General features: G+C 44.2%; 1 protein-coding gene across 1 annotated transcript in view; it reads left to right on the forward strand.

Moving 5' to 3' along the window:
- Nucleotides 1-27,914, forward strand: part of atp13a1 (ATPase 13A1) — an 83,597-nt gene that overhangs the window by 47,134 nt on the left and 8,549 nt on the right. Inside the window, exons 13-23 of the mRNA XM_052042082.1 lie at nucleotides 4,381-4,538; nucleotides 7,045-7,220; nucleotides 8,139-8,249; nucleotides 10,712-10,837; nucleotides 13,283-13,391; nucleotides 16,307-16,503; nucleotides 17,492-17,588; nucleotides 18,795-18,973; nucleotides 24,055-24,169; nucleotides 24,761-24,957; nucleotides 27,320-27,462. Of these exons, the coding sequence (XP_051898042.1) occupies nucleotides 4,381-4,538; nucleotides 7,045-7,220; nucleotides 8,139-8,249; nucleotides 10,712-10,837; nucleotides 13,283-13,391; nucleotides 16,307-16,503; nucleotides 17,492-17,588; nucleotides 18,795-18,973; nucleotides 24,055-24,169; nucleotides 24,761-24,957; nucleotides 27,320-27,462 (1,608 nt within the window). The remainder of the gene's footprint in view (nucleotides 1-4,380; nucleotides 4,539-7,044; nucleotides 7,221-8,138; nucleotides 8,250-10,711; nucleotides 10,838-13,282; nucleotides 13,392-16,306; nucleotides 16,504-17,491; nucleotides 17,589-18,794; nucleotides 18,974-24,054; nucleotides 24,170-24,760; nucleotides 24,958-27,319; nucleotides 27,463-27,914) is intronic.

Here is a 27,914-nt window from a genome sequence, read left to right on the forward strand (position 1 = left end):
TCTGTGGTAGTTGGTGTGGGGTTGTTGCCTGAGGTAACGCACTTCCTTTATACAAAACATCCCTCATCCAAACAGAAACCTTGGTCCTGCTTTTGACTGCCATTGGGAATTGAGTATAAGAAGAGATTGAAATTTAAACAGAATGCTGGTAACACAGAACTGGTCAGGCAGCATCTGTGGAGAGAGAAACAAAGTTGATGATATTATGTAAGATCTGGAGAAATTTAGGAGGTGGGCATACTTCGAACAGCAGAAAAGGGGGAGGTGTGAGGAGAGCAAAGGGGATCTGATAGTTGGAGACCAAGAGTGGGTGAAGACTGCTTGATAATGGCAACTAATCTGTCTGGAAGAGCTGCAAGTAGAGGGAGAGCTGAGGGAGAAAACTTGCTGAAACAGATGTAGAAGACAACAGCAGCTGAAAACTGAAATAAAGAAGAATGCTCAGAATTGCGTTCAACAGTTTCAGATAAGTGACCTTTCTAGTGTCAGAACTGGTGAGTTCTGGTACACGAGCAGTGAACACTGGGGAGGTTGGGTGGTATCTGTGAGGGGGAGGCATGAGGCCTTTCCACAATGGTGTGGTGGAGGTAGGATCTGTTTCCCTTTCTGATGTTGACTTGGCCAGCTGAATGTTTCCAGCATCTGTTTTAGTTTTAGATTTCTAGCATCTGTAATCTGACCTCTAGTGCTGTCTTTGTGGGGTTTGGATGTCCTCTGTGAATCTCCTCCAGGTCCTCCTGGTTTCCTCCTACATCCCACAGATATGCATGTAGGTTAATCAGCCACTGTAAAATCCCCGCTAGTGTGAGAGGTTGAATCTGGGGAGAGTTTTTGGAAACTTGGGGAGAATTAAAAATAAATGGGATTAATGTAGGATCAGTGTAAATATGTGGTGGATGGTCAGTGTAGACTCAGTGGGCCGGAAGGTCGGTTTCCGTGACTCTTCGATCTCGAGCCGGTTTAGATGTATCTGTTAGGCTTTCCCTTGGATGCTGCTGTGTTCATCACATAGGTGCATCTGGTTTCTTTCTTTTTGCTCTTCCTCTATTTACACCTCATTCATAAATATTAGAAATAAATGTCTCCACCCCCCACCTCCCCCCTGCCTCTCCGTCGATGAACACTTTCTGCTTGTATTTCAGATGTGCACTTCTATGGTTTTTGATAAGTGGGAACTGATCCTTGCTGACCACAGAGATGTGTGTTGCACGATGTTTATCTCTGTCCCTGGGATCCAGGGAGAGCTAGCTAATTAGATGCACGATTGGCTTGATGGTAGGAAGGTTGATGGGAGGATGATGGTGAAAGGTTGATTTTTCGGACTGGGGCTCGTAACGAGTGGTGTTTCCCAGGGCTCTGTGCAAGGCCCATCTCTATTTGTCACCTATGACAATGATATGGATGAGAATGTGCAAGTCATGGCTAGTAAGTTTGTAGATCGTGTCGTAGACCAGTGAAGATGGTTATTAGGATAGCTGATCTTGATCAGCTGGGTAAGTGGGCCAAGGAATGGCAAATGGAGTTTAATTCATTGAGAGGGGTTATATTTTGGGAAGACAAATGAAGGTAGGGCGCTCACAATGAGGTAGTGCCTTGGTGTGTTGTAGAACAGAGGGATCTAGTAGTACAAGTACATGGTTCCCTGAAAGTGGAATTGCAGGTGAAGAAGGCTTTTGGCACACTGGCCTTCAGTCAGGGCATTGACTAAAGAAGTTGGGATGTTATGTTGCAGTTGTACAAGATGTTGGTGAGGCTGCATTTGGAAAGTTAGTCACCGTGCTATAGGAAGGATGCCATTAAGCTGGGAAGAGTGCAGAGGAGATTTATGAGGACTCGGGGGACTGTTATGGAGGAAAGTTGAGCAGGTTGGGACTTTATTGGAGCATAGGAGAATGAGGGGTGATCTTAGAGGTGTATAAAATCATGAGAGGCATAGGTAGGATCAATGCATAGTCCTTTCCAGGAATGCGGAATTAATGACTAGAGGATATAGGTTTAAGGTAAGAGGGGAGATATTTAGAATCATACAGCACGGATACAGGACCCTTGACCCAATTACTCCATGCCGACCATGTCCACCCAGCTAGTCCCAATTTCCTGTGTTTGGCCCATATCCCTCCAAGCCCCACCCCTCCTTGTACCTATCCAAGTGCTTCTTAAATGATACTATTGTACCTGCCTCAACCACTTTCTCTGGCAGCTCGTTCCATATACCCATCACCCTCTGTGTGGAAAAAGTTGCCCCTCAGGTCCCTTTTAAATCTTGTCTGTCTCGTCCTAAATCTATGCCCCCTAGTTTTGGACTCCCCTACCCTGGGGAAAAGACTTAACAACCACCTTTTCTATGCCTCTCATAATTTTAAACATTTCCATAAGGTCGCCCCTCATTCTCCTACATATTTAATTGGAACCTCGGGCAACTTTTTCACCCAGAGGGTGGTCAGTATATGGAATGACCTGCCAGAGGTTGAGGCAGATATATTAACAACATTTAAAAGGCACTTGGATGAGTACATGGATAGGAAAGGTTTCAAGGGGTGTGGGCCAAACTTGGGGGAATGGGAATCTTGGTCGGTATGGACCAGTTGGGCCGAAGGGCCTGTTTCTGTGCTGTATGACTCGCACTCTATCTGCTCAGCAACAGGCGGAAGGACAATTCGTATTTATTCCAACTAGAACTTTGCTCCATACTCTGCCACATCTATGTTCTTAAGTATTGATACAGCAATGTTATTAACTAGCAATCCAGATGCCTGGACTAATAATCTAATAACTGGGTGGCCATTGTTCACTCTGGTAGGTTACAGACTGGAAGTTTAAGAATCGTTGAACTAAAAACCTGCTGTCAGTAAAAGTTTAACAGCTTTGTGTTAGCGTTTTTTATCCAGTACAGCATGTGAACAGGTCCTTCAGCCCACCGTGTTTGTGCCAATCATGGTGCCATGTTAACTAATCCCATCTCCCTGCACATGATCCATATCCCACCATCCCCTTCGTGGTCATGTATCTAACAGCCTCTTAGCATCACTATCACATCTGCTTCCACCATTTCTCTTGGCAGTGTGTTCCAGGCACCTACTACTGTGTTATTTAAAATAAAACTTGCTTCGCACAAAACCTTTAAACTTCCCCTTCCTACCTTAAGGCTTTGCTCTCTAGTATTTGACATTTCCACCCTGGGGAGGGGGGGGGAGGAGGTGAGAGAAAACTGTCTACCCTATCTATGCCTCTCATAAACCTCTATCAGGTCTCCCGTCAGCCTCTGAACCTTCAGAGAAAACAATCCAAGTTTGTCCAACCTCTCCTTATATGGCTGATGCTCTCTAATCTGGGCAGCATCCAGATGAACCTCCTCTGCACCTTCTCCATAGTCTCCACATCCTTCATATATTGTGGCGACCAGAAATGCGCACAATACTCTTAACGTGGTCCAACCAAAGTTTTGTACAACACAACTTCTCTAGCTAGTCTAGGTAGTTTATTCTATCTAGTTTATTGTCTTGTAAGGAAGGAAACTTAAAGACAATAGTGTCTTTGGCCTGAAGTGTTAACTCTTGTTTCCACAGATGTCTGGGATGTAAGTTTCCAGCATTACCTGTTTTGTTTTTACATGGAGCATAGAATGTTTCAGGTTTCCAAAATCTGTAGGGTTTACGCAACCTGTCAGCCTCACTCAGTCTGGCCAAAGTGGACAAGCCCACACCAAAGGTTGACCCTGATGTGACCCAGCAAGGCCCTATATTGTATCAAGCCAATTCTCTGTACTCAAGAAGGTGGCCCACCACCACCTTGCACCCACAAATAGGGATGTCCTAACAATTAAAACATTTTACTGAAAATTCTGCAGATAATGTGAAAGTTATCCTACTCATTGCTCTGCCTGCAGAATCTGTTAAGCTCCATGCAGGCCTGTAGAGGGGTGGACAGGTGATTAAGGGTGGCTGTGCAATTAAAAGAAATTGGAATTTATTGCTGCATTTGAAGCTGTTTGTCAGCTGCATGGAACAAAACCCTAGTTGCAGCATCTGTTCTGGAGACTGCAGGGCCTGAATGTGGAGAAATTTCATGTTACTGATGCAGACTGATCTTTAAAGAACTTGTATAGTGTTTGTTTCATAGTGAAACAGCAGTGCTTGAAACAAGGTTCTGCACCCTTAAAATTCAGAAAGGAAAAAAATAACAAGTACAGGTATGCTTGGCAGTGAGCTGGGCTTCAGGACTGCAGTGTGAATTGTCTCAATCCACTCCTGGATCTTTATTTAAAGACTATTCATGGTTCAAATAGCAAGGTATTTTTTAAAATTTAAGCATTTGTCCACTGAGTTGTTTAAAATTCTGCTGCATTTAGAGAGATGATGGTTGTTTCTACTCCTGTTGCAGGGAGGGAAAGGAGTTGGTCCCAGTATCAGAGATTCCCCTGCAGACACACCGAGTAGTGGCGACATGTCATTCACTGGTACAGATGGACGATGGGACATTGGTTGGTGATCCCCTTGAAAAGGCAATGCTAACAGCAGTTGACTGGACACTCACGAAAGGTGAAAAGGGTGTTTTCTACTTCCTGTAGTACAGTGCTGTGCAGGTGGGCACATCAGCTCGAGTTACCAATGCAAAATTAATATCATTCTCTCTGCAGGAACTCAATGCATGCGGGTTTCATTAATGACACTTTGATATCTTGAATGTGATTTATCAGCTGCTGCAAATTTTAATAGTGGAGCTGTCCTACAACGCACCAACTCCTTGAGCCAACCCATTTTATTTCGGAGATTGTCTCCTTCGGGCAAAGAAGCTCTGAATGCTGTACTGCTGTATATATGTGCTGTGCTTTCTTATCCTTGGCTCAGTTCAGGCTTTTTTTTCTTATTACCCACTTTCCTACCATTGGTCTTTCCTCTCCCACTTGTTCCTCATTGATTTAGAGTATGACGCAAAGCAGTCTTTCCCAGATCCTGGTGACCCTTGAACACGTCCACAGTTAACATTTTGCTTCCAAATTTAGTGGTGTCTTTCTCTCTTTCTGCTTTGAACTTTAAGGCCCTACAAATGTGCTGGGCATCACATCAACACAGCCCACCTTAAACAGAACATGTAAAATTTCTTGCTGGAGGTTTGAAAACAAACTTTAAAAACCCAAGAAGAAGAAGTAGAAAACTCTGCTTCCCTCCACCACTTGCCTTCTGCCCCAGCCTCCAGGCAATCAAAATTAAGGTGACCACGCTGACACGGTTATATATTGTCGAGCGCTACTTCTCATTGTCAATGCCATCCTGGTCAGAAATTGATTGAGTTGACCATTGAAAGAATGCCGTGAATCGACGTTCACCACAAGAGCTGACAGCCCATTTAAAGTCCTTACCTTCAGAAGAGTCTGTAATATTCTGACCAGCTCTGCCCTTGTATAACCTTGAAGTGTGACCTCTGCTGCTTCACCTAGAGAACTGGTCTATGTAAACACATACAATTCTTTATTTTGTAAACTTGATCAAATGACCCATAAGTCGATATCTGCCTAAAGTATAGTAAAGCTCACTTAATCAAGCACGATTGGGACTTTGGTACCAGTCTCACAGATTCTCTGTACCATCAGATGATGTTCCAACAGTGCTCCGACTCGTGTATTATTTTTTCATTAAATGTAATGCAGAATTACCTAGGTTTGAAGGGAGTGTGAATACAAAGCCTCAGTAGTTTCAATGAAACACAGCCAACAGAACCAGGTGAATAGAGCGGTGTGTGGGGATTGAGGCCCCATTGAGTGGCTGGGAGGTGTGGGGAACTGTGTATATGTTGTAGCTTCACCTATAGTTTCATGGTGTTGGATGTAAACCTTTAGGCTGAAGTGGAACATCAAACACTTTTTTTTACAACATTGGCTTGAATTCTTTTCCTTGTAGCATTTGACCAACTTATGTACATAGCACTGTACTTGAGTTAAACATCAGCTGCAGCTCTGACTTGAGTCCCCCAGTATATCTAATTGTACGTAGCAGTTTAACTTTGCACCCTCATGTCCGTATAGTCTTGGATTATTTTCATGACACCCATGTCCGTGTTGCTAATGATTGCAAGTGGTAAAGTCTAACACGTCTTTGCAGAGTGCATTAAATATTAATCTCTGAGCATCTCTATTCAATTTGCATGTCTTCTAGCTGTTGGCAGTGAGCTAGTGCTCAGTGCACTGAGACTGATGACCAGTAATTCCATAAGATTTTAACTTGCAAAGCTTATCAAAACTGTCTGAAAATCATGTAAATAATTGATGTTGATTACCCTCATCAGCTTGGTTTCTTCATTCAATTTCCAGAACCTATATTGGATGTCCCAATAAAGCTTTCTCTGTCTAAATCTCTGATCATCCCGTTGACATCAAGCTAATGGGTGGATGATTTCCTGGTTCCAGCTTATTTTGGTTTTAAAATGGGAAAGTCTGCTTGCCTTTCCATTTCCAGGAAGCAATCGCTAGCTTAATTGAACTGTTTGGGCATTCAGGCAAAGGGCTTTGGATGTACCTTTCCCACCTCGATTTTTGAGCAAGTGTCATCCTGTTCTTGGCTGGCAGCCTAATATTCTATGATTCCTCAGTCTGAGAGATGTACAAGGTAATAAAGGGTCGAGAAAAGCTCCATTAGCAGATAATTCAAGGGCCAGGGGACATCGATTTACTGGGGGTTGATAGGTGGATAAACTTTATGCATAGAATAGTTATAATCTGGAACTCTGATAGTGAAAGCAAAGTCATCTAGAGCCTTAAGAACAATTAAATAGGCACTGTAAAATAAAGTGCAGAGTTAGGGGAATGGGGTGATGGATTTGACTGCAAGAACCAATATGGACTTGACAGGGTAAATGGCCTTGTATTATGATTCTTTTGAAGAAACATACCCTCACCTATGACTGTTGTTCCATTATTGGCTGCCCAACTTCAAGTGAAGCTACAAAAACTTTCCTAAGCCTGTTGTTTTGATAAGCCAATTGCAATTGTTTCTCAATTATTTATGATGTTGAATTGAACAGTTTGTCACATTTTTCTTTACTCTGCAGATGAAAAGGTTTTCCCTAAAAGCATCAAATCACAAGGTCTGAAAATCCACCAGCGCTTTCATTTTGCCAGTGCACTGAAACGCATGTCAGTCCTCGGCTCCTACGAAACGATGGGCTCCACAGATCTCCAGTACTTCAGTACGGTGAAGGGAGCACCTGAGACATTGCGCAGCATGGTAAGGGTCTGACCATAGCATGGAACCATCAGTATGGAGGAGTGTACTGTGATCAAGCAGGGGGAAGTTCTTTTGCATTTTTGTTAAAGAAAAGCCCTTTAATTTGTGGTTACAAGCAAAGACCATTATCATTCAGCTTGAAGTCTCTAACCCCGTTCAGTAATAGTTAACTGTAATCCACAGCCGTCTCCCACTAAATGGCAATGCAAGTGATTAAGGCAATAGCAAAATATTGCAGAGTCAAAGTAAATTGTACATTGGGTAATGATCCAGGAATCCATTGACTTGAAGGGTTGAGGAAACAGATTTAGTAGTACATTTGAAGAGTTGTATACAAGCTAAAAGGGGAGAAATGGCAGGGCTGTGAATTACGAGCAGCCTGAGTTGGAGAGGTCTAAGAGCTGACACAGGCTCGGTGAGCCAAATGGCTGCATTCAGTGTTGCAAAATTCCAAGACCATTTAATTTAGGTGACTTGGTCTATTGAAGGACCAAGGGAGTTTGCCTTCAAATTCACAAATTCCAGGTCACAGTTTGGTGAGGCTGTGGATGCCTTATGGGTGAGTGTCACAGCTGGGTTTGTGTATCCACACCTTTGTAGATGTGTTAACACAGGCTTTTACATTGTAGCTTTGAGGTTTGGTGCCAGAAGTCCTAGTCTCACTCTATTTTTATTGCGAGCCTATGAAGATTACTGAAATACTATTGAGTTGTAAGTAAACATTTTTTTATTTCTGTGGGAGAAAAAGCCACCACTTTGTGTGGATCAATAAGGACTTCTGAGATGCGTATCTCTGTGAAGAACATGAAACAGGTTTAATGTTATTTGTAATACATCACAAATCTTGCCACTATCTCTGTTATTGGTGTGGCTTTGTATGTGGTTTATTGATTTACTGTATATGTGGTTGTTTTCTAGTTCGCTGAGCGACCTAGTAACTATGATTCTGTCCACACTGAGATGTCACGAGAGGGAGCAAGGGTATTAGCCTTGGGATATAAAGAGATGGGATACCTCACTCATCAGCAGGTAAAAACTTCTTTCTTTGACATATCATGCTTCAGGTAATCATGCTGTACAAATAGCAATGTTACTCCATGATCATAAAGATGCCATTTTGCACCAGTAATGTTGTCTTGTAGGGATAATCATTTATCTTCAGGCACGAGGAGGAGAACTTTTCTGAAAGTAAGCAGTACTTGTTCAAGGTAATTCAATACCTGCTCACTACAGGCAGTACTTTAAAATCCAGCCAAAGCAGCCTGCAGTACATCAGTGGAGGGCAACCAAACATTGATACTGAGAAAGCTAGAATATAGTGCAGGAGCCAAAAGCTTGGTCTAGGCCTATGTGTTCAGGTTGCTTTTAATGGCAGAAGAGGGAGCGTTTAGACACCATACATTGGGCTTTGGAACCTGATTGCATGGCTACCACTGCTGGGCTGATAGAATTGGGCTCACAATTGGCTGGGCTGAAGGAGATTAGAGTGGTGGGGAGGATCTCAGCAGCCAGTGCAGGGCAGCAAACACCTGGGGGAAAGGTGAGTGAACGGGCTGCAGCAAGATAGCGTACAAGCAACAGATCTTAGCCAACCGTACTGTGACACAAGTACCCATGCATGCAGACCTGTTTTTGTAATTGGGAGGGGATGTTTTTGTGAGGTAGTTGCTGCAACACTATCCAGGGCAATGCTGTCTACTTGATTTGCATGCTATTCATTACCCTAAATATTCAATGCCTAACTCTAATGCTGTTGTACACTGAAGCCTGTTGTGCGCCATTGACAAAATGCACTGCAGTGATGCCCTAGGGCTGCTTTGCCAACACCTTCCAAATCCTCACCAGCTAGAAAGTCACCAAGAGCATAAGTGTTTCACTACCTGCGAGCTCCCCTTCAGGCTGCACACCATTCAGGCATGGAGCTTACTTTATCTGCATTGTTGCTGGGCCAGCAGCCTGACACTCCCTTCTAGTGACTACTTTCACTGTTCTTCGACCAAAGCAGTTGAAGTAGGTAGTTCACTGCTACCTTCTCAAGGACATTTGGGAATGGGTAATGAATGCTGATCTTGCCAATGCTGAACAATCCAAGTACTGAAAATTGAAAACCTGTAGATACTGAAGATCTGAAATGAAACCCAAATGCTGGAACACTCAGGTCAGCAGCATCTGTGGAGGGAGAAATAGTTGATGTTTCGTCAGGACTAGAAAAGAGAAAATCAAGTTAGTTTTCAGTAGGAGAGAAGGTGAGAGGGAGATGGGTAGAACAAAGAATTTCTCTGATAGGGTGAGACCAAATGTGTTAATGGGTGGAGTTACGAGCACATTAAGGTTCCTTGTCTGTGTGATGTGTTACTGGAGAGGGTATTGGGCGTGCCCAGCAGGCCAGACTATACAGATCGAATAAGAAAAACTGAGCCAAATGACTGACAGAAGTGCCAGTTCTGATGCAGATAGAGTAACTTGAGGTTGGAGAATTTGATATCAAGTGCTGCAGGGTGCAATGTGCCCAGATGATGGCATGTTGGGCCTCACAACGGTGCAGGAGGTTGCAAACAGAAGTCAGAGCGGGATGGTGAATTAAAATGGCAGTGACCAGGAACTCAAGGTCACTCCTCCAGACTCGACCCAGTTGCTCAGCAAAACAATCACCCAAGCCGGTTTTGTTGCTCCATTGTAGAGGGGACCACCTTGTGAACACAGTGCAGTGCATGGGGATTTAATACAAAGAGCAGTTCTCTTGAGCTCTGGGCCAACAATTATCCCATATCCAATGTTACCAAAACGATTTAACTGGTGTTTTAGCAGCTTTGCTGTGTTTAACTTGCTGTTGTTTCCATGTAACAATAGTGATTGTATCAAAACTGCAATTGGCAGTACAGCCTCTAGTTGTGAAGGATGCTATAGGAATGCTAGTTTGATGTGACATTTGTAATGAAAACGTGTGAACTGAAATGCAATTTATTTCCTGCAGCATCTGGAGGGAGAATGTAATTACGCTGGCATATTTTCCTAAATGGCACATACTTTTATATTTGAGTTCCTAAATCACTATGTTTGAATTTAAAGTGGGGTTGGGTTACAAATGCCACCTAATCTAGTTATTCCCTTTCCTTTCTCTCCATGTGAAAACTGCACTTTGTTAATATTCATGTGCAGGATCACAGATTATTTAAAGTGACACTTCATTCCTTTCCCAAGTGCTCTTGGTGTAGTTGCCACTGGGTCCTTTGTTGTATTGTTTATTTGCTCTGATGTTTCTTCAGTAGTTCACACAAGCCACTTTACACTGCACTGGGAGTCGCACCGATGCCAAGATTGAGCATTCAGAGATGTCTAGTTAGCAGGCTGTAAATTTACATTCTATTAATGTTCCTTGAGAGTTGGCAGGACTTTGCAGTCTGGAGTAATATGCATATTTGCCAGTTATATTTGCCAGTTTTTGCTTGAGCTGTCGTTAATTTTGTTCCCATCTTTTTCACCCCTACCAGGTACGGGAAATAACCCGTGAGGATTTGGAATCGAACCTGAAATTTGCTGGCTTCATGGTTGTCTCTTGTCCCCTCAAGAGTGATTCAAAAGCAGTCATTAGAGAGATCCAGAATGCATCGCATCAGGTCAGTGTATGGTTACACTGCACACAGTCTCACCTTGAGTCAGTAACCATCAAGAGTTATAGAAACGTAGAAAATCTACAGCACAATTCAGGCCCTTTGGCCCATAAAGCTGTGTCAAATATGGCCCTACCTCTCTAGCCATAGAGACCCATAGCCCTCTCTTTTTCTCAGCTCCATGTACCTGTCCAAAAGTCTCTTAAAAGACCCTATCGTATCCACCTCCACCACCATTACCGGCAGCCCATTCCACGCACTCACCACTCTGAGTAAAAAAAACTTACCCCTGACGTCTCCCCTATACCTACTCCCCAGCACCTCAAACCTGTGTCCTCTTGTGGCAACCATTTCAGCTCTGGGAAAAAGCTTCTGACTATCTACCCAATCAATGCCTCTCATCATCTTATATACCTCTATCAGGTCCCTCTCATCCTTTGTCGCTCCAAGGAGAAAAGGCAGAGTTCACTCAACCTGCTTTCATAAGGCAGGCTCTGCAATCCAGGCAGCATCCTTGTAAATCTCCTCTGTACCTTCTCTATGGCTTCCACATCTTTTCTGTAGTGAGGTGACCAGAACTGAGCACAGTATTCCAAGTGGGATCTGACCAGGGTCCTATATAGCTGCAGCATTACCTCTTGGCTCCTAAATTCAATTCCACGGTTGATGAAGGACAATACACCATATGCCTTCTGAACCACAGTCAACCTGTGCAGCTGCTTTGGGCGTCCTATGGACTCAGACCACAATGATCCTCCATACTACCTAGAGTCTTACCATTAATACTATACTCTGCCATCATATTTGACCCACCAAAACGAACCATTTCACACTTATCTGCGATGAACTCCATCTGCTACTTCTCAGCCCAACTTTGCATCCTATATGTCCAGCTGTAACCTCTGACAGCCCTCCACACTATCAACAACACGTCTAACCTTTGTGCCATCCGCACACTTACTAACCCATCCCTCCACTTCCTCATCCAACTCGTTTATAAAAATCACAAAGAGTAAGGGTCCCAGAACAGATCCCTGAAGTACACCACTGGTCACCGACCTCCATGCAGAATACGACCCTTCAACAACCACTCTTTGCCTTCTGTGGGCCAGCCAGTTCTGGATCCACATTGCAATGTCCCCTTGGATCCCGTGCCTCCTTACTTTCTCAATAAGCCTTGCATGGGGTACTTTATCAAATGCCTTGTTGAAATCCATATACACTACATCTACTGCTCTCCCTTCATCGATGTGTTTAGTCACATCCTCAAAAAAAAATTCAATCAGGCTCGTAAGGCAGGACCTGCCCTTAACAAAGCCATGCTGACGATTCCTAATCATATTATACCTCTCCAAATGTTCATAAATCCTGCCTCTCAGGATCTTCTCCATCAGCTTACCAACCACTGAGGTAAGACTCACCAGTCTATAATTTCCTGGGCTCTCTACTTCCCTCTTTGAATAAGGGAACAACATCCGTAACCCTCCAACCCTCTGGAACCTCTCCCATCTCCATTGATAATGCAAAGGTCATCACCAGAGGCTCCGCAATCTCCTCCCTCGCCTCCCACAGCAGCCTGGGGTCCATCTCATCTGGTCCCGGCGACTTATCCAATTTGATGCTTTCCAAAAGCTCCAGCACCTCCTCTTTCTTAGTATCTACATGCTCAAGCTTTTCAGTCTGCTGCAAGTCATCACTACAATCACTAAGATCCTTTTCCATAGTGAATGCTGAAGTAAAGTATTCTGATCCATGTGTTAGAACAAATATCGCAGCAGCTGTTGAACTTGGATCATTAAAGCAACACTCCACCGTGAATTGCTAACAAATCTTATCACCTGCTAGCTCTTGCTCCAGCCCTTCCCTCCTTTTTATACTAGCTATCTCCCCTCTAACCTTCAGTCCAGATAAAGGGTCTTGACCCTAAATGTCAACTGTCCATTTCTCTCCATAGGTGATGCTTACTTGCTGAGTTCCTCCAGCTTTTTGTGTGTTGCTCCTGAATTGTTAAACATTTCCTCAAACATTTTGCATCTGATATGTTAGTGGCATGACGGCATGCCAGTAACATATCAGATGCAAAATGTTGGAGGAAATGTTCGGTTAGCGGCTGAATTTGGCCATGAGTTACAAGGGCACTAATTAGATTGACTAACTCTTTCTGTGATTATTTTTTTACTCATTTTCCCCACCTATTTTTCCTTTTCGTGTGTCCTCTAAATCCTGGTTGGTTGCCCTACAGTTACTGTATTTTTTCCCTTTTTCTCACCTCTGCCTTCCCCAACTCTCCCCTTTGCACTCTGCCACTCAGTCCCGCACCTCCACACACACCCTGTACCCCTCTTGAAACACCTTCTCTCACTTGGAAGTCCTCCTGCATTCTCTTCTCCCTGGACCACCCTTTCCACCATGTTCATCTTTCACTCATTCTATTTCTCTGGCTTTCTGCAGGTAGTTATGATCACTGGTGATAACCCACTAACAGCCTGCCACGTGGCCCGAGAACTCCACTTCATCCAGAAAGTGCACACTCTTGTCCTTCAGGCACCACATAACAAAGGTAAAGCTATTGCCTTACCCTGTACTTCAGCCCAATATGTCTGTGTTTTCTTGAAAAGGAGCAGAGAATAGGGCTCTTTTACTATTTATCTGAAGTTAATGTGAGTGTACGCGTGGTTTTTGTAACAGATTTAATCTAGACAAATGTGAGGTGATTTTGGGAGCACTAATGAGATCAGGACCTACACCATGAATAGTAGGGTCTTGGAGTATTGAGGAATGGAGGGATGTTGGAGTACAAGTCCAAGGATCCTTAAAGGTGGCATCACAGGTGGATAACTTGGTTAGGAAGGCGTATGGCCTTCATTAGTTGGGGTACTGAATGCAGAAATAGGTCAGACCTCCGATGGAGTACTGCGTGCATTTCTGGTCACCATGCTATAGGAAGGATGTGATAGCACTGGAGAGGGTACAGAGGAGATTCAGTAGGATGTTGCCTGGGATGGAGTGTTTCAGTTCTGAGGAGAGTCTAGGTCTGTTCTCCCTGGAGTGTAGCAGTTGAGCGGGGACATGATTGAGGTATATAAAATTGAGGGGTATAGATAAGGTGGAATTTGGGAAACTTTACCCCATATCAGAGGTAGATATAACCAGAGGACATAGATTTAGGGGAAGGGAGGAAAGATTTGGAGGGGGTCTGAAGGGGGAACCACCTTTGCCCAGCAAGTGGTAAGTACCTGGAATGCACTGTCTGAGAGAGTGGTTGAAGCTGGGTCACTGACAGTGCTTAAGAAGTGCCGCAATCAGCACCTTAATCATCTCGGCGTAGAAGACTATGGGAGGGGTGCTGAGAGATGGGATTAATGTGGAAGGGTGCCACTGGTCAGTGTAGCTGAGTTGTGCCGAATGACCTGTTTGTACGCTGTACAGTTCTAAGACTCTTTGACTCTAATAGAGTGGGGCTAGCTGACCTTTTGTAAACACCATGTATCACTTGGACAGGAAAACAAACAGATGGGACAAGCTGTCTTGGACCAGAATTCAGACTGAGCTCAGTCAGTGCTTGAAGCTTCTGGTCAACTGGAAGAACTTTAAGTTTTTAAACCAGATTCTGGGTGCAAATTCTTGTCACCTGTTGGTTCCAGTCCTGGTGCTCAAATGGAGATAAATTAGCTCGAAAGACAGGGAATCACTCCTTTCACAGAAAGTGATTGAAAGTCCTTGTTTCCCACAATAGTGAGTTTGTACTGGGGAGAGCTGCAGATTGATTCATATCTCCCAATACCACCAGTGTCTCAATTACCTGTTTAAAAAAAAATTCTCCTGTCCATTTGTGGTGATCCTGTACATGGATGTGGAGAAATGTGGGAGAAGGTGAGTACAGTGAGAAAAGGCCAATAGGTTTGTCAAGCCTAATTTTCCAAATTGAAGCATCTTGTATATTGTACCCCCAATCCTTTGGAAAGCTATGTAATCTGATAGGAGAGACACAGCCTTGGCTACTTCTGTGTGGAATTTACCTCTAAGTAGTATAAAAATTGTTTTGCATAAAGATTCTTGTGTTTAAAAGACATTTATACAGGTCATGGATAGGAAAGGTTTAGAGGGATATGGGCCAAACACCAGCATTAGCTCAAGTAGACAACTCGGTTAGCATGGGCGAGTTGGGCAGAATGGCCTGTTTCCGTGCTGTGCAACTCTGACTGTGTTCCTCAGTGGGATGTTGACCCTGGCCAGGAAAAATGGAAGCAACACTCAGTAGATCAGGATTTAAGGGGGGAGGAAAAAGTGAGACTTGGACAATGATTTTCGTCAGAACTTGGAAAACTATTAGCCTTACTGCTGATAGGAGCCCCACTCTTTGTAATGTTTTCCAACTGTCCTAGAAACGGAAAATCGCTTTAAAACCTAAATTTGAGTAATTTTGTTGTGGTTAAGTGGACTGTTATCCAAATATTAATGCTTCATAAAATGTGTTGAACATTTGATGAACATGGCGAGTGGTGTAGATAAGAAATGCAGCTGTTAAAATTCAAGCATGAACCATATAAATGGCAGAATTAGGTCCATGTGTTTGTGGGGCTGTTTGTTTGATCATCAGACAAGTACAGCACATGTTCTTGCAGTTTATACTGACTTGTCCAACATCTGTAGAAGACTATCTTTTCCTGAAGTGCAGATTTTGATTCTTGATCCAGCTTTGCATCATCTCTAAACCTCGGGATAATCAAGGGGGCCATGTTAGACTTAAGTGGTAACTCAATGGCAATTTATGCTGCAGTATGTAGTTTACTCAGTGCAGTAAGTGTTATCTCGTTGGAAACTTGGGTTATTATTGAAAAAAGGAGAAAGTTAACAAAACCAGTACATTGAACTACGACACGATTTCTAACCACTATCACACTTGTGACCATTCCTACTTAAAATGTGGGGTATTTCTGATCTGAAGCCTGCACATTCTAATTTGTGGAGGACATTGGTGAAATTGCAATTAGTTTCAAGTCATGTCAGTGCTTAATGAACATTTAGTCCAGAAACCAAATATGTTCATACCCCCACTCATTCTGTTTTACAGTCTTGATTGTACAGCTTCAGACAAATGGCAGGTCCTGTAGACTTCTCCTGAAAGTGGGGTAATGTTTGGTAGATGGTAGGTGCAGCTGCAAACAACTGCAGCAGTGAGGCATGGGTAGGGGAGAGCTGAACATTGTGGAAACCAGATGCTGCCTAGTGTCAATTCTGGTCTATATCAGGTTTTGTGGAAAATTGAGAAGTCATCAAACTTGCACAAATTTAGTTACGTGGTTTGTTGAAATTCTACATGATCAGAGTAAATTCAACAAATGTAAGTGACTAGTGTGTGAAATGTAAGTAAGCATTAAAAATTTGTTGGCAGAACTACCTAGGGAACATTAGGTTTTGAAGGAATGTATGTAAATGTTTCTAAAGGCTCGTTGTTCAATGCTAATCCTTCAGGTGCTGAATGGCAGTGGGAATCCATTGATGGCACAGTTATTGTTCCCATGATTACACGATCCAGTGAATTGACCAAAGACTACGACTTGTGTATGACTGGAGAAGGTCTTAATTACTTAAGTACAGTGGACAAACCATTTCTGATGAAGCTTATGCCTCACATCCAGGTGTTTGCCCGGGTTGCACCCAAACAGAAGGTTAGATTTTACAATAAAACAGTAATGTCTTTCTTGTAATAACGCCCCAAGGTAATTCACAGGAGTTTAAAACCAAAGTCTGACACTAAGCCAAGGAGATAGTGGAGCAGCAGGTCACAGCCTTTCTGTTTTTTATGCTGAACAAATGAGGCTTTCATCCAATGTTCTCTCCTCTGGCCTTCCCAAGTAAACACCCCGTGACTTTTTTGGGCCTCTCCTTTAGGGGAGTTGGGGCTGTCTGAACATTCTTGGGGACTGCTGGCAGCCCTGTTGCCAGGGCAACTAGCATGCCAAGTGCACTTTTATTTCGTGAGCTTTACCATCAAATTACAATAGTTGTGATATTAAAGTCTCACATGCCTTGTCATCCTTACCACCCCTCTTGTCCCCTTCTCAGGTCTTGCATTTCAGTTGGGGAGTCATTGCATTAGGGTGTAAATGTAGTTAGGTGCCTAACAAAACACTTAGCAAAGTTAAGCTTGTAGGGAGGATGTGCAGAGGTCTGCTGTTTGATTCTAGGTAGCTAAAGGTACGGCCGCTATCGGCTGTTAGCTTTAAGGAGGTAGAGATAGGCATGGGCAGAGCCATGGAGGGATGTGAACACAGTTTTTTAAATCAGGGTGTAGGCTGGCTGGGTACAACGTTGATCAATGTGCCACAAGGTGTTTCCAGCCAATCCAAAATTACAGTCCAAACCAATTCCAAAGGCCACACATGAGAAACTTGTTTTATTTTAACAAACACACATTCATGTTTAAAGGTGGTGACTTAGTTAACACTGCTTGTGGGCATGTTGACAGCCCTCCACTTGCCAACAGTGGTGACTTTTATTTATCCCTTTATGAAGAAATTGGCTTGTTTCAACAGAAACTTATGATGCTGGACTCCCTGTTCTTTATGAAAGCATTTCTCCTAGTCTCGGGTATAGATCTGTTCAGTTTTCATTGTGAGCACTCTGTGACTGAATGCCTTCACCTTCTCTCTGCAGGAATTTGTAATTACCAGCTTTAAGAGCTTGGGTTACACCACGCTGATGTGTGGTGATGGAACCAATGACGTTGGAGCCTTGAAGCATGCTGATGTTGGTAAGCATGGAAGAGTACATTCATGGTGCATGGCAAGTTGCAATGATGCATAAATGAAAATGCTGTTGTACTGTGGAAGTGCTGACTGTTGAATTCAAGCACTCTGTCAAGTCCTCTGAAAACTATTTATACCAATTGGTGTTTTCTGTCAGCCAGTTTAATTTCCATCAGCTCTTTAAACGCTACTTCATTTTGATCTTTTTTTGGAAAGGTTTTCTGCGTTTGTTGTATTTGACTGACTTGTTTTGAAAATCCACTTTTATCTTCCTCTGGTGCTGTGCACTCTGTGTAAGTACATTTCTCCTCCTGAATCCCTGTAACTCAAGCCTTTGGTTACTTGTTCTTGGTTGAGCTTCTGTTTATTGTCCACCATTCATAGGTACATGAGTAACCAGTTCCTCGACTGCTCTGCAATTTCTTTACGGTTGATCTTCAGCTGGGTACCATGTACCTGTATGTCACGTGTCTCTTCAAATTCATGCCAGGCTAGTTGCTTAAGTCTAGAACAAAAGTCGCTTGTCATGACTGAAACATCTGGATTAGGAAGCGGTCTTACCGTTGTTTTGATGGGCTGCTCCAATTTATGTTGAACTGCTTAGAGCTTCCCTAAGTCGGTATTATCTTCCCTTTCTTGAGTCAGCAGAATCACTGGAGTGAATGCTTTTAATTTCCTTCCCATACCTCAAGTTTGAACCGTAGAACAATACAGGCCCTTCAGCCCACCATGTTGTGCCGACCTTCAAACCACTCCTAAGACTATCTAATCCCTTCCTCCCATATATCCCTCTATCTTAAATTCCTCCATATGCTTATCTAAGAACCTCTTGAACTTGACCAACGTATCAGCCTCCACCACTGCCCCAAGCAGCGCATTCCATGCACCAACCACTCTCTGGGTGAAAAAACCTCCCTCTGACGTCTCCCTTGAACTTCCCACCCATTACCTTAAAGCCATGCCCTCTTGTATTGGGCATTGGTGCCCTGGGAAAGAGGCACTGGCTGTCCACTCTACTTCCCCTCATGCTCTGATACCACAGACGAACAGTTAACCCTGGGACTTTCAGAAATGTGTGGCTCAGTTTTACATCTAGGATTACTTTTATCCACAGGAACAGGCAAAGTCCCTACCAGTTCCAGTCAACCTTGCTCCAGGCAGTCGAAAATCTTCATAGATCAGGATTTCAGTCTCTGTCCTTTCTATTCCAGGTGTGGCCTTGCTAGCCAACACTCCCGAGCGAGTTCCAGACAAGAAAAGGAAGATGAAGGATGGGATAAACGACGGGAAGTCCTTTGCTTCTAATGCAGGCAGCAACATGAAACTAAGCTCTCGAGCGGCAAGGCACCGGTTTATGTCACAGCGAGAGGAACAGCTTGCTCTGCACCGGGTGAGTAATACTGAAGGGTCCTGATAAGTTAGTCTTGGTTCATTATTTCCAACACTTCATGTAGTTTTGCCTTCTAATATATGTAAACACACTTTGTTTAATAGCTTGATTCTAGTTTTATCATTGGTTCAGTTGAGAGATTTTTTTTTGTGTTCAGAAAAAGTATACTTTAGTTATCTTCAATTCACTCTGCATCAACTTTAAACTGAAGTCAGTAAATAATTACACATCATTCAGTTTTCTTTAATTTTCTTTCACATGCTCATGAACACTTTTTCCGCCTCATTTCTATTGTTTTGCTCTTCTGACACCATCATAGTACAGACCAGACCAGCACACCCCTTAGACAGAAGAGATTGGTCAGTAGTCTATATGAGCATTTCAAAAGCCACATACAAATTAATTCATTTTCCTTTCAGAATGGTGCAAGTTCTGCATGGCTGATGTACGTTAGCAGCATGGAGTTTTATCTTGAAATTTCAACTTTCCAAGTAGGCCTTTGGATGTTATAGTTGTACAGCATGGAAACAGGCCCTTCGGCCCAACTTGTCCATGCCGACCTTTTTTAGCATAAAACCAAAATAATGAACATGTAAACAATTTTGAGCTTGGTTTACTCCCAGAGCAGTTCCTAGTTAGAGCAGCCAGTTACTGAGCAATGCAGACCAGCTAACCCCCCGGTCCAATTCCCAGCCTCTTGCATTGCCTGATCTATATTGGAACACGACAGTTGTCCATTGTTAAAGGGAGTAAACAGTCAGCTGCAGCTCAGTTTACAAATCCCTCATTGTCCCTCACTAGATTTGAATAGGTTTCAAGGCCACTTAAATGGGAGAGGATGGTGTCAGCAGCTGTAGCATCCATATTGTGGAGGACTGAGTCTGCACATTTGGGCCAAGATGCTGTGATTTACAAGTTTCTGTTGATACTGTTGGGAAATGAGCAGCTTCTGTGTTGGCTTGGTCCCAGGGTTAGAGCACCTGTAGGTATTCTTTCCATCACTTGTTATGCAATGAAAATCAGGAGCTGGGGAAGAAGTATTGGTTTTCACTGAGGCTCTTCGATGGATGTTCCTTGCCACATAAGCCTAAACCTGAACAGTTCATGCTGTAAAACAGTGAACCAAACCTCTTCTGTCCTGCCTTGGCTGTTAAGGAATGATATCGGAGGGGCTTTCTGGTGCAAGTATCAGCACCTGGATCCTAAGTTCAGCTTCTTGTTGGCACCTGGTAGCTTTAGTGTTCTGTAATGTCCATAAACAACCAGTGGGCGATTAGGGCAAACTTTGTTTAGATGGGATTGAAAGCTCAGGCAACAAGATTGGAATGAGAATGGAGGGACGGTTCAAACCATGTAGATTTAGAGAAGCGCACAGAGGAATGTGGAGCAAGGTCAGGGATGAAGTCAATGGAGAGCAACAAGGATGAGCAAACATACTTGATGGAGGACAGACATCTGAGATGTTGGACATGGCAAGGACATGTCAAATCTGACAGTGGAGGAAGTGGTGTGATGGAGGTAACTGTGGGCTGGTTGTGGAGTTCAGTGCAAGTGTCAGTTGATATAATTAACATTCATTTTCCTCCAGGTTATCTGGGTATTGTTGGCCTTGAGGCTGGTGTTAGGAAGTGATATAAGCCAGAAGTCGTGGTTCATGTTGGTACCAACGACATAGGTAGGAAGAGGGATGAGGTCCTGAAAAGTGAGTTTAGGGAGCTAGGCAGAAGGCTGAAGGACAGGACCTCGAGGGTAGCAATCTCGGGATTGCTGCCAGTGCCACGCGATAGTGAAGGTAGGAAAAGAAGGAGGTGGCAAATAAATGCGTGGCTGAGAAGTTGGTGCGGGAGGGAGGGTTTTAGATTTTTCGATCATTGGGATCTCTTCTGGGGAAGGTGGGACCTGTACAGAGAGGACGGGTTACACCCGAACCTGAGGGGGGCCAATATCCTTACAGCCAGGTTTGCTAGGGTGGTTTGGGAGGGTTTAAACTAGTTTTCCAGGGGGATGGGAACCGGAGGAGTAGGTCAGAGGAAGAAGGGGGATGGGGAAAAGTCAGATCTAACAGGCAGAGAGGCTTTGAGGAAGGAGAAGCAGTGCACAGGCTATAGAAGTAGTAAGGTGGATGGGCTAAAGTGTATTTACTTAAATGCAGGAAGCATCAGGAATAAGGGAGATGAACTGAGAGCTTGGATAAGTACACGGGACTACGATATTATGGCTATTACAAAGACATGGCTGACATCAGGGCAGGAATGGATATTGAATATTCCTGGTTTTCAGTGTTTTAAAAGGGATAGGGAGGGGGGGAGGAGGGGTGGTGATACTGGTCAGGGACACTATTACAGTGGCAGTAAGGGTGGATAATGTAGAAGGATCCTCTCTAGAGTCAATATGGGTGGAAGTTAGGAACAAGAAAGGAGCAGTTACTCTACTGGGAGTATTCTATAGGCCCCCCGGTAGCAGTAGGGATACTGAGGAGCAGATTGGGAGGCAGATTTTGGAAAAATGAGAAAATAACAGGGTTATTATAGTGGGAGACTTCAACTTCCCAAATATTGATTGGCACCTGCTTAATGCCAAAGGTTTAGACGGGGCAGAGTTTAAGTGTGTCCAGGACGGATTCCTGTCACAGTATGTTGACAGACCGACTAGAGGGAATGCCATATTAGATCTAGCTTTAGGTAATGAATCGGGTCAGATGACAGGTGACCACTGCTCCATAACCTTTAGAATTGTCATGGACAGGGATAGGAGCAAAGAGGATGGGAAGATATTTAATTGGGGAAAGGCAAATTATGGGGCTATAAGGCTAGAACTTGAGAGTGTAAATGGGGGTGACATTTTTGAGGGGAAATGTACTATAGAGATGTGGTCGATGTTCAGGGATCTCTTGCAGGATGTTAGGGATAAATTTGTCTCGGTGAGGCAGAGAAGGAATGGCAGGGTGAAGGAACCATGGGTGACAAGGGAGGTGGAACAACTAGTTAGGAAGAAGGCGGCAGCATACATAAGGTGTAAGCAGCAAGGATCAGACAGGGCTCGTAAGGAATATAGAGTAGCAAGGAAGGAACTTAAGAAGGGGCTGAGGAAAGCGAGAAGGGGACATGAAAAGGCTTTGGCGAGTAGGGTTAAGGAGAATCCCAAGGCTTTTTTCTCATACATGAAGAGCAGAAGGATGGCTAGAGTAAAGGTAGGTCTGATTAAAGACAAAGTTGTGCCTGGAAGCTGTGGAAGTGGCTGAGGTTCTCAATGAATACTTCTCTTCAGTATTCACCAAGGAGAGGAGTCTTGATGATGCTGAGGACAGTGTTGGTAAGGGTAATGTTCTAGTGTATGTAGATATCAAGAGAGGATGTGTTGGAGCTGTTAGAAAATATTAGGACAGATAAGTTCCTGGGGCCTGACGGAGTATTCCCCAGGCTGCTTCGTGAGGCTAGGGAGGAGATTGCTGAGCCTTGGCTAGGATCTTTTGAGTTCTTGTTGTCCACAGGGATGGTACCGGAGGATTGGAGGGTGGTGAATGTTGTCCCCTTATTCAAGAAAAGGTAGTAGGGATAGTCCAGGGAATTACAGACCAGAGAGCCTTACATCTGTGGTGGGCAAGCTGTTGGAAAGGATTCTTAGAGATAGAATCTATGAGCATTTAGAGAATCATGGACTGATTAGGGACAGCTTGCATGGATTTGTGAAGGGAAGATCTTGCCTCACTAGCCTGATAGGGTTCTTTGAGGAGGTGACCAGGAAGATTGATGAGGGTAGTGCAGTGGATGTGGTCTACATGGATTTTAGTAAGGCGTTTGACAAGGTTCTGCATGGTAGGCTTCTTCAGAAGGTCAGAGGCCAAGGGATCCAAGGAGGCTTGGCCATGTGGATTCAGAATTGGCTTGCCTGTAGAAAGCAGAGGGTTGTGGTGGAGGGAGTGCATTCAGATTGGAGGGCTGTGACTAGTGGTGTCCCACAGGGATCAGTTCTGGGACCTCTACTTTTTGTGATATTTATTAATGACTTAGATGAGGGGGTGGAAGGCTGGGTTAGCAAGTTTGCAGATGACACAAAGATTGGTGGTGCTGTGGATAGTGTGGAGGGCTGTCAAAGCTTAGAGGGATATTGATAGGATGCAGAGCTGGGCTGACAAGTGGCAGATGGAGTTCAATCCGGAGAATTGTGAGGTGGTGCACTTTGGAAGGACAAACTCCAAGGTGGAGTACAAGGTTAATGGCAGGATTCTGGGCAGTGTAGAGGAGCAGAGGGATCTGGGGGTTCATATCCACAGATCCCTGAAAGTTGCCTCACAGGTGGATAGGGTAGTTAAGAAAGCTTATGGGATGTTAGCTTTCATAAGTCGAGGGATCAAGTTTAAGAGCCGCAAAGTAATGATGCAGCTTTACAAAACTCCAGTTAGACCACACTTGGAGTACTGTGTCCAGTTCTGGTCACCTCATTATAGGAAGGATGTGGAGGCGTTGGAAAGGGTGCAGAGGAGATTTACCAGGATGCTGCCTGGATTGGAGAGTATGGATTATGAGGAGAGACTAAAGGAGCTAGGGCTTTACTCATTGGAGAGGAGGAGGATGAGAGGAGACATGATAGAGGTATACAAAATATTGAGAGGAATAGATAGACAGCCAGCGCCTCTTTCCCAGGGCACCAGTGCTCAATATAAGAGGGCGTGGCTATAAGGTAATGGGTGGGAAGTTCAAGGAAGATATCAGAGGGAGGTTTTTCACCCAGAGAGTGGTTGGTGCATGGAATGCACTGCCTGGGGTGGTGGTGGAGGCTGATATGTTGTTCAAGTTCAAGAGATTGTTAGATAAGCATATGGAGGAATTTAAAATAGAGGGATATGTGGGAGGAAGGGGTTAAATAGTCTGAGGTGTGGTTTGAAGGGTGGCATAACATGGTGGGCCGAAGGGCCTGTATTGTGCTGTATTGTTCTATGGTTTATAACAATGGGGTTGGAGGCTCCGGTTCTCCATGCCTGTGGGTTCATTGCTGGGAATAATCCACAGTTTCTGTTAATGATATGAGCAGTCAGTATTTCCATTGTCACCTCTCCATCCACCTTTGCCATTTCTTTGCAGGAGCGTCTCAACCAGGTGTTGAAGGATCTGGAGGAGGACCAGATGCCTGTAATTAAACTGGGAGATGCCAGCATTGCAGCACCATTTACTTCCAAGCTGTCATCCATTATGTGCAGTGAGTATTCTTGTGTGATCCCTCACCCTGACTTCAGAGAATAATGGCCAGAAACATACTTGCCTTGTGGGTGGTTCTGCCGAGGTCCGCTGAAAAGGTGCTCTACCTGGTTCAACTCCTCTCTGATTTCTTTGCCTGCACGTTGCATTGTGGAAGTCAGCGGTGAGCTGGACATCAGACATGGCACTTCATTCTGGACTCAGCATGGCTGGTGTACGTAATGTGAACCCCTGTCGTTTGAAAGGGGTTGCTGAGGTTGAATGAAAAGTTGAGTGGTTTTATATTTTGATCCTTGCAGTTCTAATTATAGCACAATGTTCTTAAAACAATTTTAATACTTTAAAATCATATCTAACCTTTTTAAAGTTATTAATCATGGTAGGCTACAATAATCAGTGTCTGTGTGTGTGTATATCCCAGGCTAACCAATAAAAGTAAATGCTTCATACTTTGTTCCCTGGTTTCCCCAGCAGCCACATGGAATGGCTGATCTTTGTCTGTCTTCCTGCCCTGCCTATGAGATCAGGAGGTAACCTTGAGTGATTTGTGTGCACAAGCTATGTTTAACGATTTTCTGTGTTCTCTCCACAGTATGTTACGTGATAAAGCAGGGGCGGTGCACATTGGTAACCACACTGCAGATGTTTAAGATCCTAGCCTTGAACGCCCTGATTCTCGCTTACAGCCAGAGCGTACTGTATCTGGAAGGGGTTAAATTCAGTGACTTTCAAGCCACACTGCAAGGACTTCTTTTGGCTGGTTGTTTCCTCTTCATCTCTAGATCCAAGGTAAAGCAAGGTGTGGTTAATGTATGGCTTGGTCTGCACCTGACACAATGCTTCCTGTGTTTGTAGTTTTTACATTTACTTAAAAGCATCATGAAGCATATCTTAAATGTTTTTTTCATTCGGTTTGGAATGTGGGTGCCATTGAATGGGCCACCATTCGTTATACATCCCTGATTAGCCCCTGAAAAGGATAGGTTGCTGTTGTTGTGGGTCTGGAGTTGCAAAAGCCAGACCAGGCAGACCTCCTGTCCTGAAGAACATAAGTGAACCAGATGGGCTTTTATGAGAATCTGTTAGTTTTGTTGTCACCATTACTAAGATGAGCTGCTTTTGTTTTGATTCCAGATTGTTAGGTGGATTTAATGTCCAGTTGCCACGTTAGGGTTTGAACTCCACAGTCCAGGCCTGTGGGTTACCGGTTCAGTAACTGGGTACAGGGAAGCCACGATTGTTTTGGCAACCACATACTAGTCAGAGTCATATAATAATCCAGAGCACCTTTAATTTGCTTTGTCTGGTTTTGGAGTATGATGCAATTTTGTGGAAATAAACCAATGGATTAAATGTTGTCCCTTGTAACCACTGACCTCCTGTTAATGTTGCTCTGAACAGACCCAGAGCTGGTGGGTCGGTTAGAATCTGCACTGGGAACCCAAGGGCAATTGTCATTTCCTGAACTGATCAAGTAGTTAGCATGGGAAGAACAGGTTTTGTGATAACTCTGATCTTCCTCAATGATTATTGCAAGAAAACATGAGGATGGCAGAGTGCATGTTATGCTACAGGCTAGTCGTTAGGTCAATGGGACTGAGGGATGTGAGAGGGAATGGAATTTCTCTGAGAACCAGATAGACTTGATGCAGCAAATGGCTTCCAACATTGTAAGAAAATGGGGAATGAGAAAGCTGTCGCTTTATGGCCATAGAATTGTACAGCATGGAACCAGGCCATTTGGCCCAACTTGTCCATGATGACCAGAGGGCCCCCTTCTGTATTAACAGTATCACCCAGCACTTGGTCCATAACCCTCTTGTGCTTGAGTGATTTGAGTGTTCCTGAGACACTTCAATGCTGCCAATGACCCAGCTTCAACCAGTCTCTCAGGCAGTGCATTTCAGCTTCTTGCCCCTCTCTGGGTGAAGACGGTCCTCCTGGATCCCCTCTGGGATGGAAAGGTTCAGTTATGATGGGCTGGGTTTGTCTTCCCCGGAGCAGAGGAGGTTGAGGTGGATGATAGAGATGTACAAAACTGAGAAGCATAGATAGGGCAGATAGTCAGAAACCTCTCCTGAGGCAGATGCATCTATAGGCCGGAGGATGTAGGTTTAAGGTGAGCAGGTGGAAGTTTAGAGGGGATCTGGGAGGAATGTTTTTCCAACCTAGAGGGTGTTTGGAATCCAGAATGCACTGTTTGAGGGGGTGGTGCAGTCGGAGACCCTCGCAGTATTTAAGAAGCATCTGATGAGCCCTTGAATTGCCAAGGCAGAGAAGTCTATGAACCATATAAATAAGGTTTATAGGTAGGTACCTGACGGTCAGCAAGATGGTGGGCGGAAGGGCCTGTTCCTGTGCTGTGTAAGTTTGACTCTCTACACATCTGTTTGTCATTGTAAGCTAATGGTGGTTAGGGGAGTCGCAAACCACTGACCATGAGCTCAAAATCTACCATGGCATCTAGAGAATTTTGGTTTGATTAATGCATTCAGCCTGGTAATAATCTAATAACAGTCATTATGCAATAATGGTTATAAGATTCTTATGGTTTGCTATTTTTCTTTGGGGGGTTGCTGCCTAATCTAACCAATCTGAGACTTGATTTATACCAGTGTGTTTGACTCTAAAGCATGTTCCAGGATCCAGACTTCATGGTGACTGCAGCATGGTATTGGCATGATGAGCTAAATACCGTGCTGATCATAGGGCACAACTGAACACCCTCGCACAGCTACAAGCTGGATCCTGCCTGCAGTTGTCCCTACACTGCCCACGCCTGTGGCGGGAGCACTCCTTGTGTTCAATGTGTCTGCACCAAACTAATCAGCCATCAATTACCTGGAAATGAATCTTCAAATCTACTCTTTGGTATTCAGTGACTGTTGTGACTCATTGAATGCATTTTGTGTTCATAGATCAGAGAAGTTTGCGTTCAACTGACCCAGGATTTATCTGTGGGTGTTGGGGTGGGGTCGTGGCTGACGTGCTGACAAATGGGGCAAGAGCCTTGGTTCCTGACCAATGACAAGTAGTCTCTGAGATGCAGAGTGTGTGTGAGAGATGTATGGAGGTATCTGCAGGATGAGGTACAGAGGGGTGATGTGCAGTTGGTTGCAATATAATTTGCTGTTTTCCTGACTTTCTGCAGCCATTGAAGTCCCTGTCCAAGGTGCGTCCGCTGCCAAACATATTCAACCTGTACACGATCCTCACGGTCCTGCTGCAGTTTACTGTCCACTTCATCAGCTTAGTTTTTTTGTACAGGACGGCACAGGAACACTCCTCCTCCAGGTGAGGCCCTCTCTCTTTCACCTCTTGCCTCTAGCTAGTATCCAGCAATAGAGGGGCTTGTGTTGGGAATGCACATCCACTTTCCCTTGTGTGAGAGTTTGCCGCTGTCCGTAGCTGGCTTCCAGTTTCGGCATTAAGAGCTTTCTGCCTTCACCAGTTCCAGTCATTCCCGTTGGCTTCACAGCCGGTGAAGAGTTCTGTGAAAATGTTCACTGTTGAAATATGCTGGCCTGCATTGAGGCTGTCCCAATGAGTGTGAAATCTCTAATGTTTTGCCCAATCAGCTCTCGGCAGCCATTACGCTAAAGATAATGAGACATTCATATCAAATAACCATTTCCGATGAGAGAGATCTCCCTAAGATAGCAGCGTTACCGCCGTCAGATCATTGATCAGAAGTTGGACAGGACAGGCCAAAATAATATCACAGCTGGAGCACGTCAGGTGCTGAG

The sequence above is a fragment of the Pristis pectinata genome, chromosome 31 (assembly GCF_009764475.1).
Source record: "Pristis pectinata isolate sPriPec2 chromosome 31, sPriPec2.1.pri, whole genome shotgun sequence".
In the NCBI taxonomy this organism is placed as follows: Eukaryota; Metazoa; Chordata; class Chondrichthyes; order Rhinopristiformes; family Pristidae; genus Pristis; species Pristis pectinata.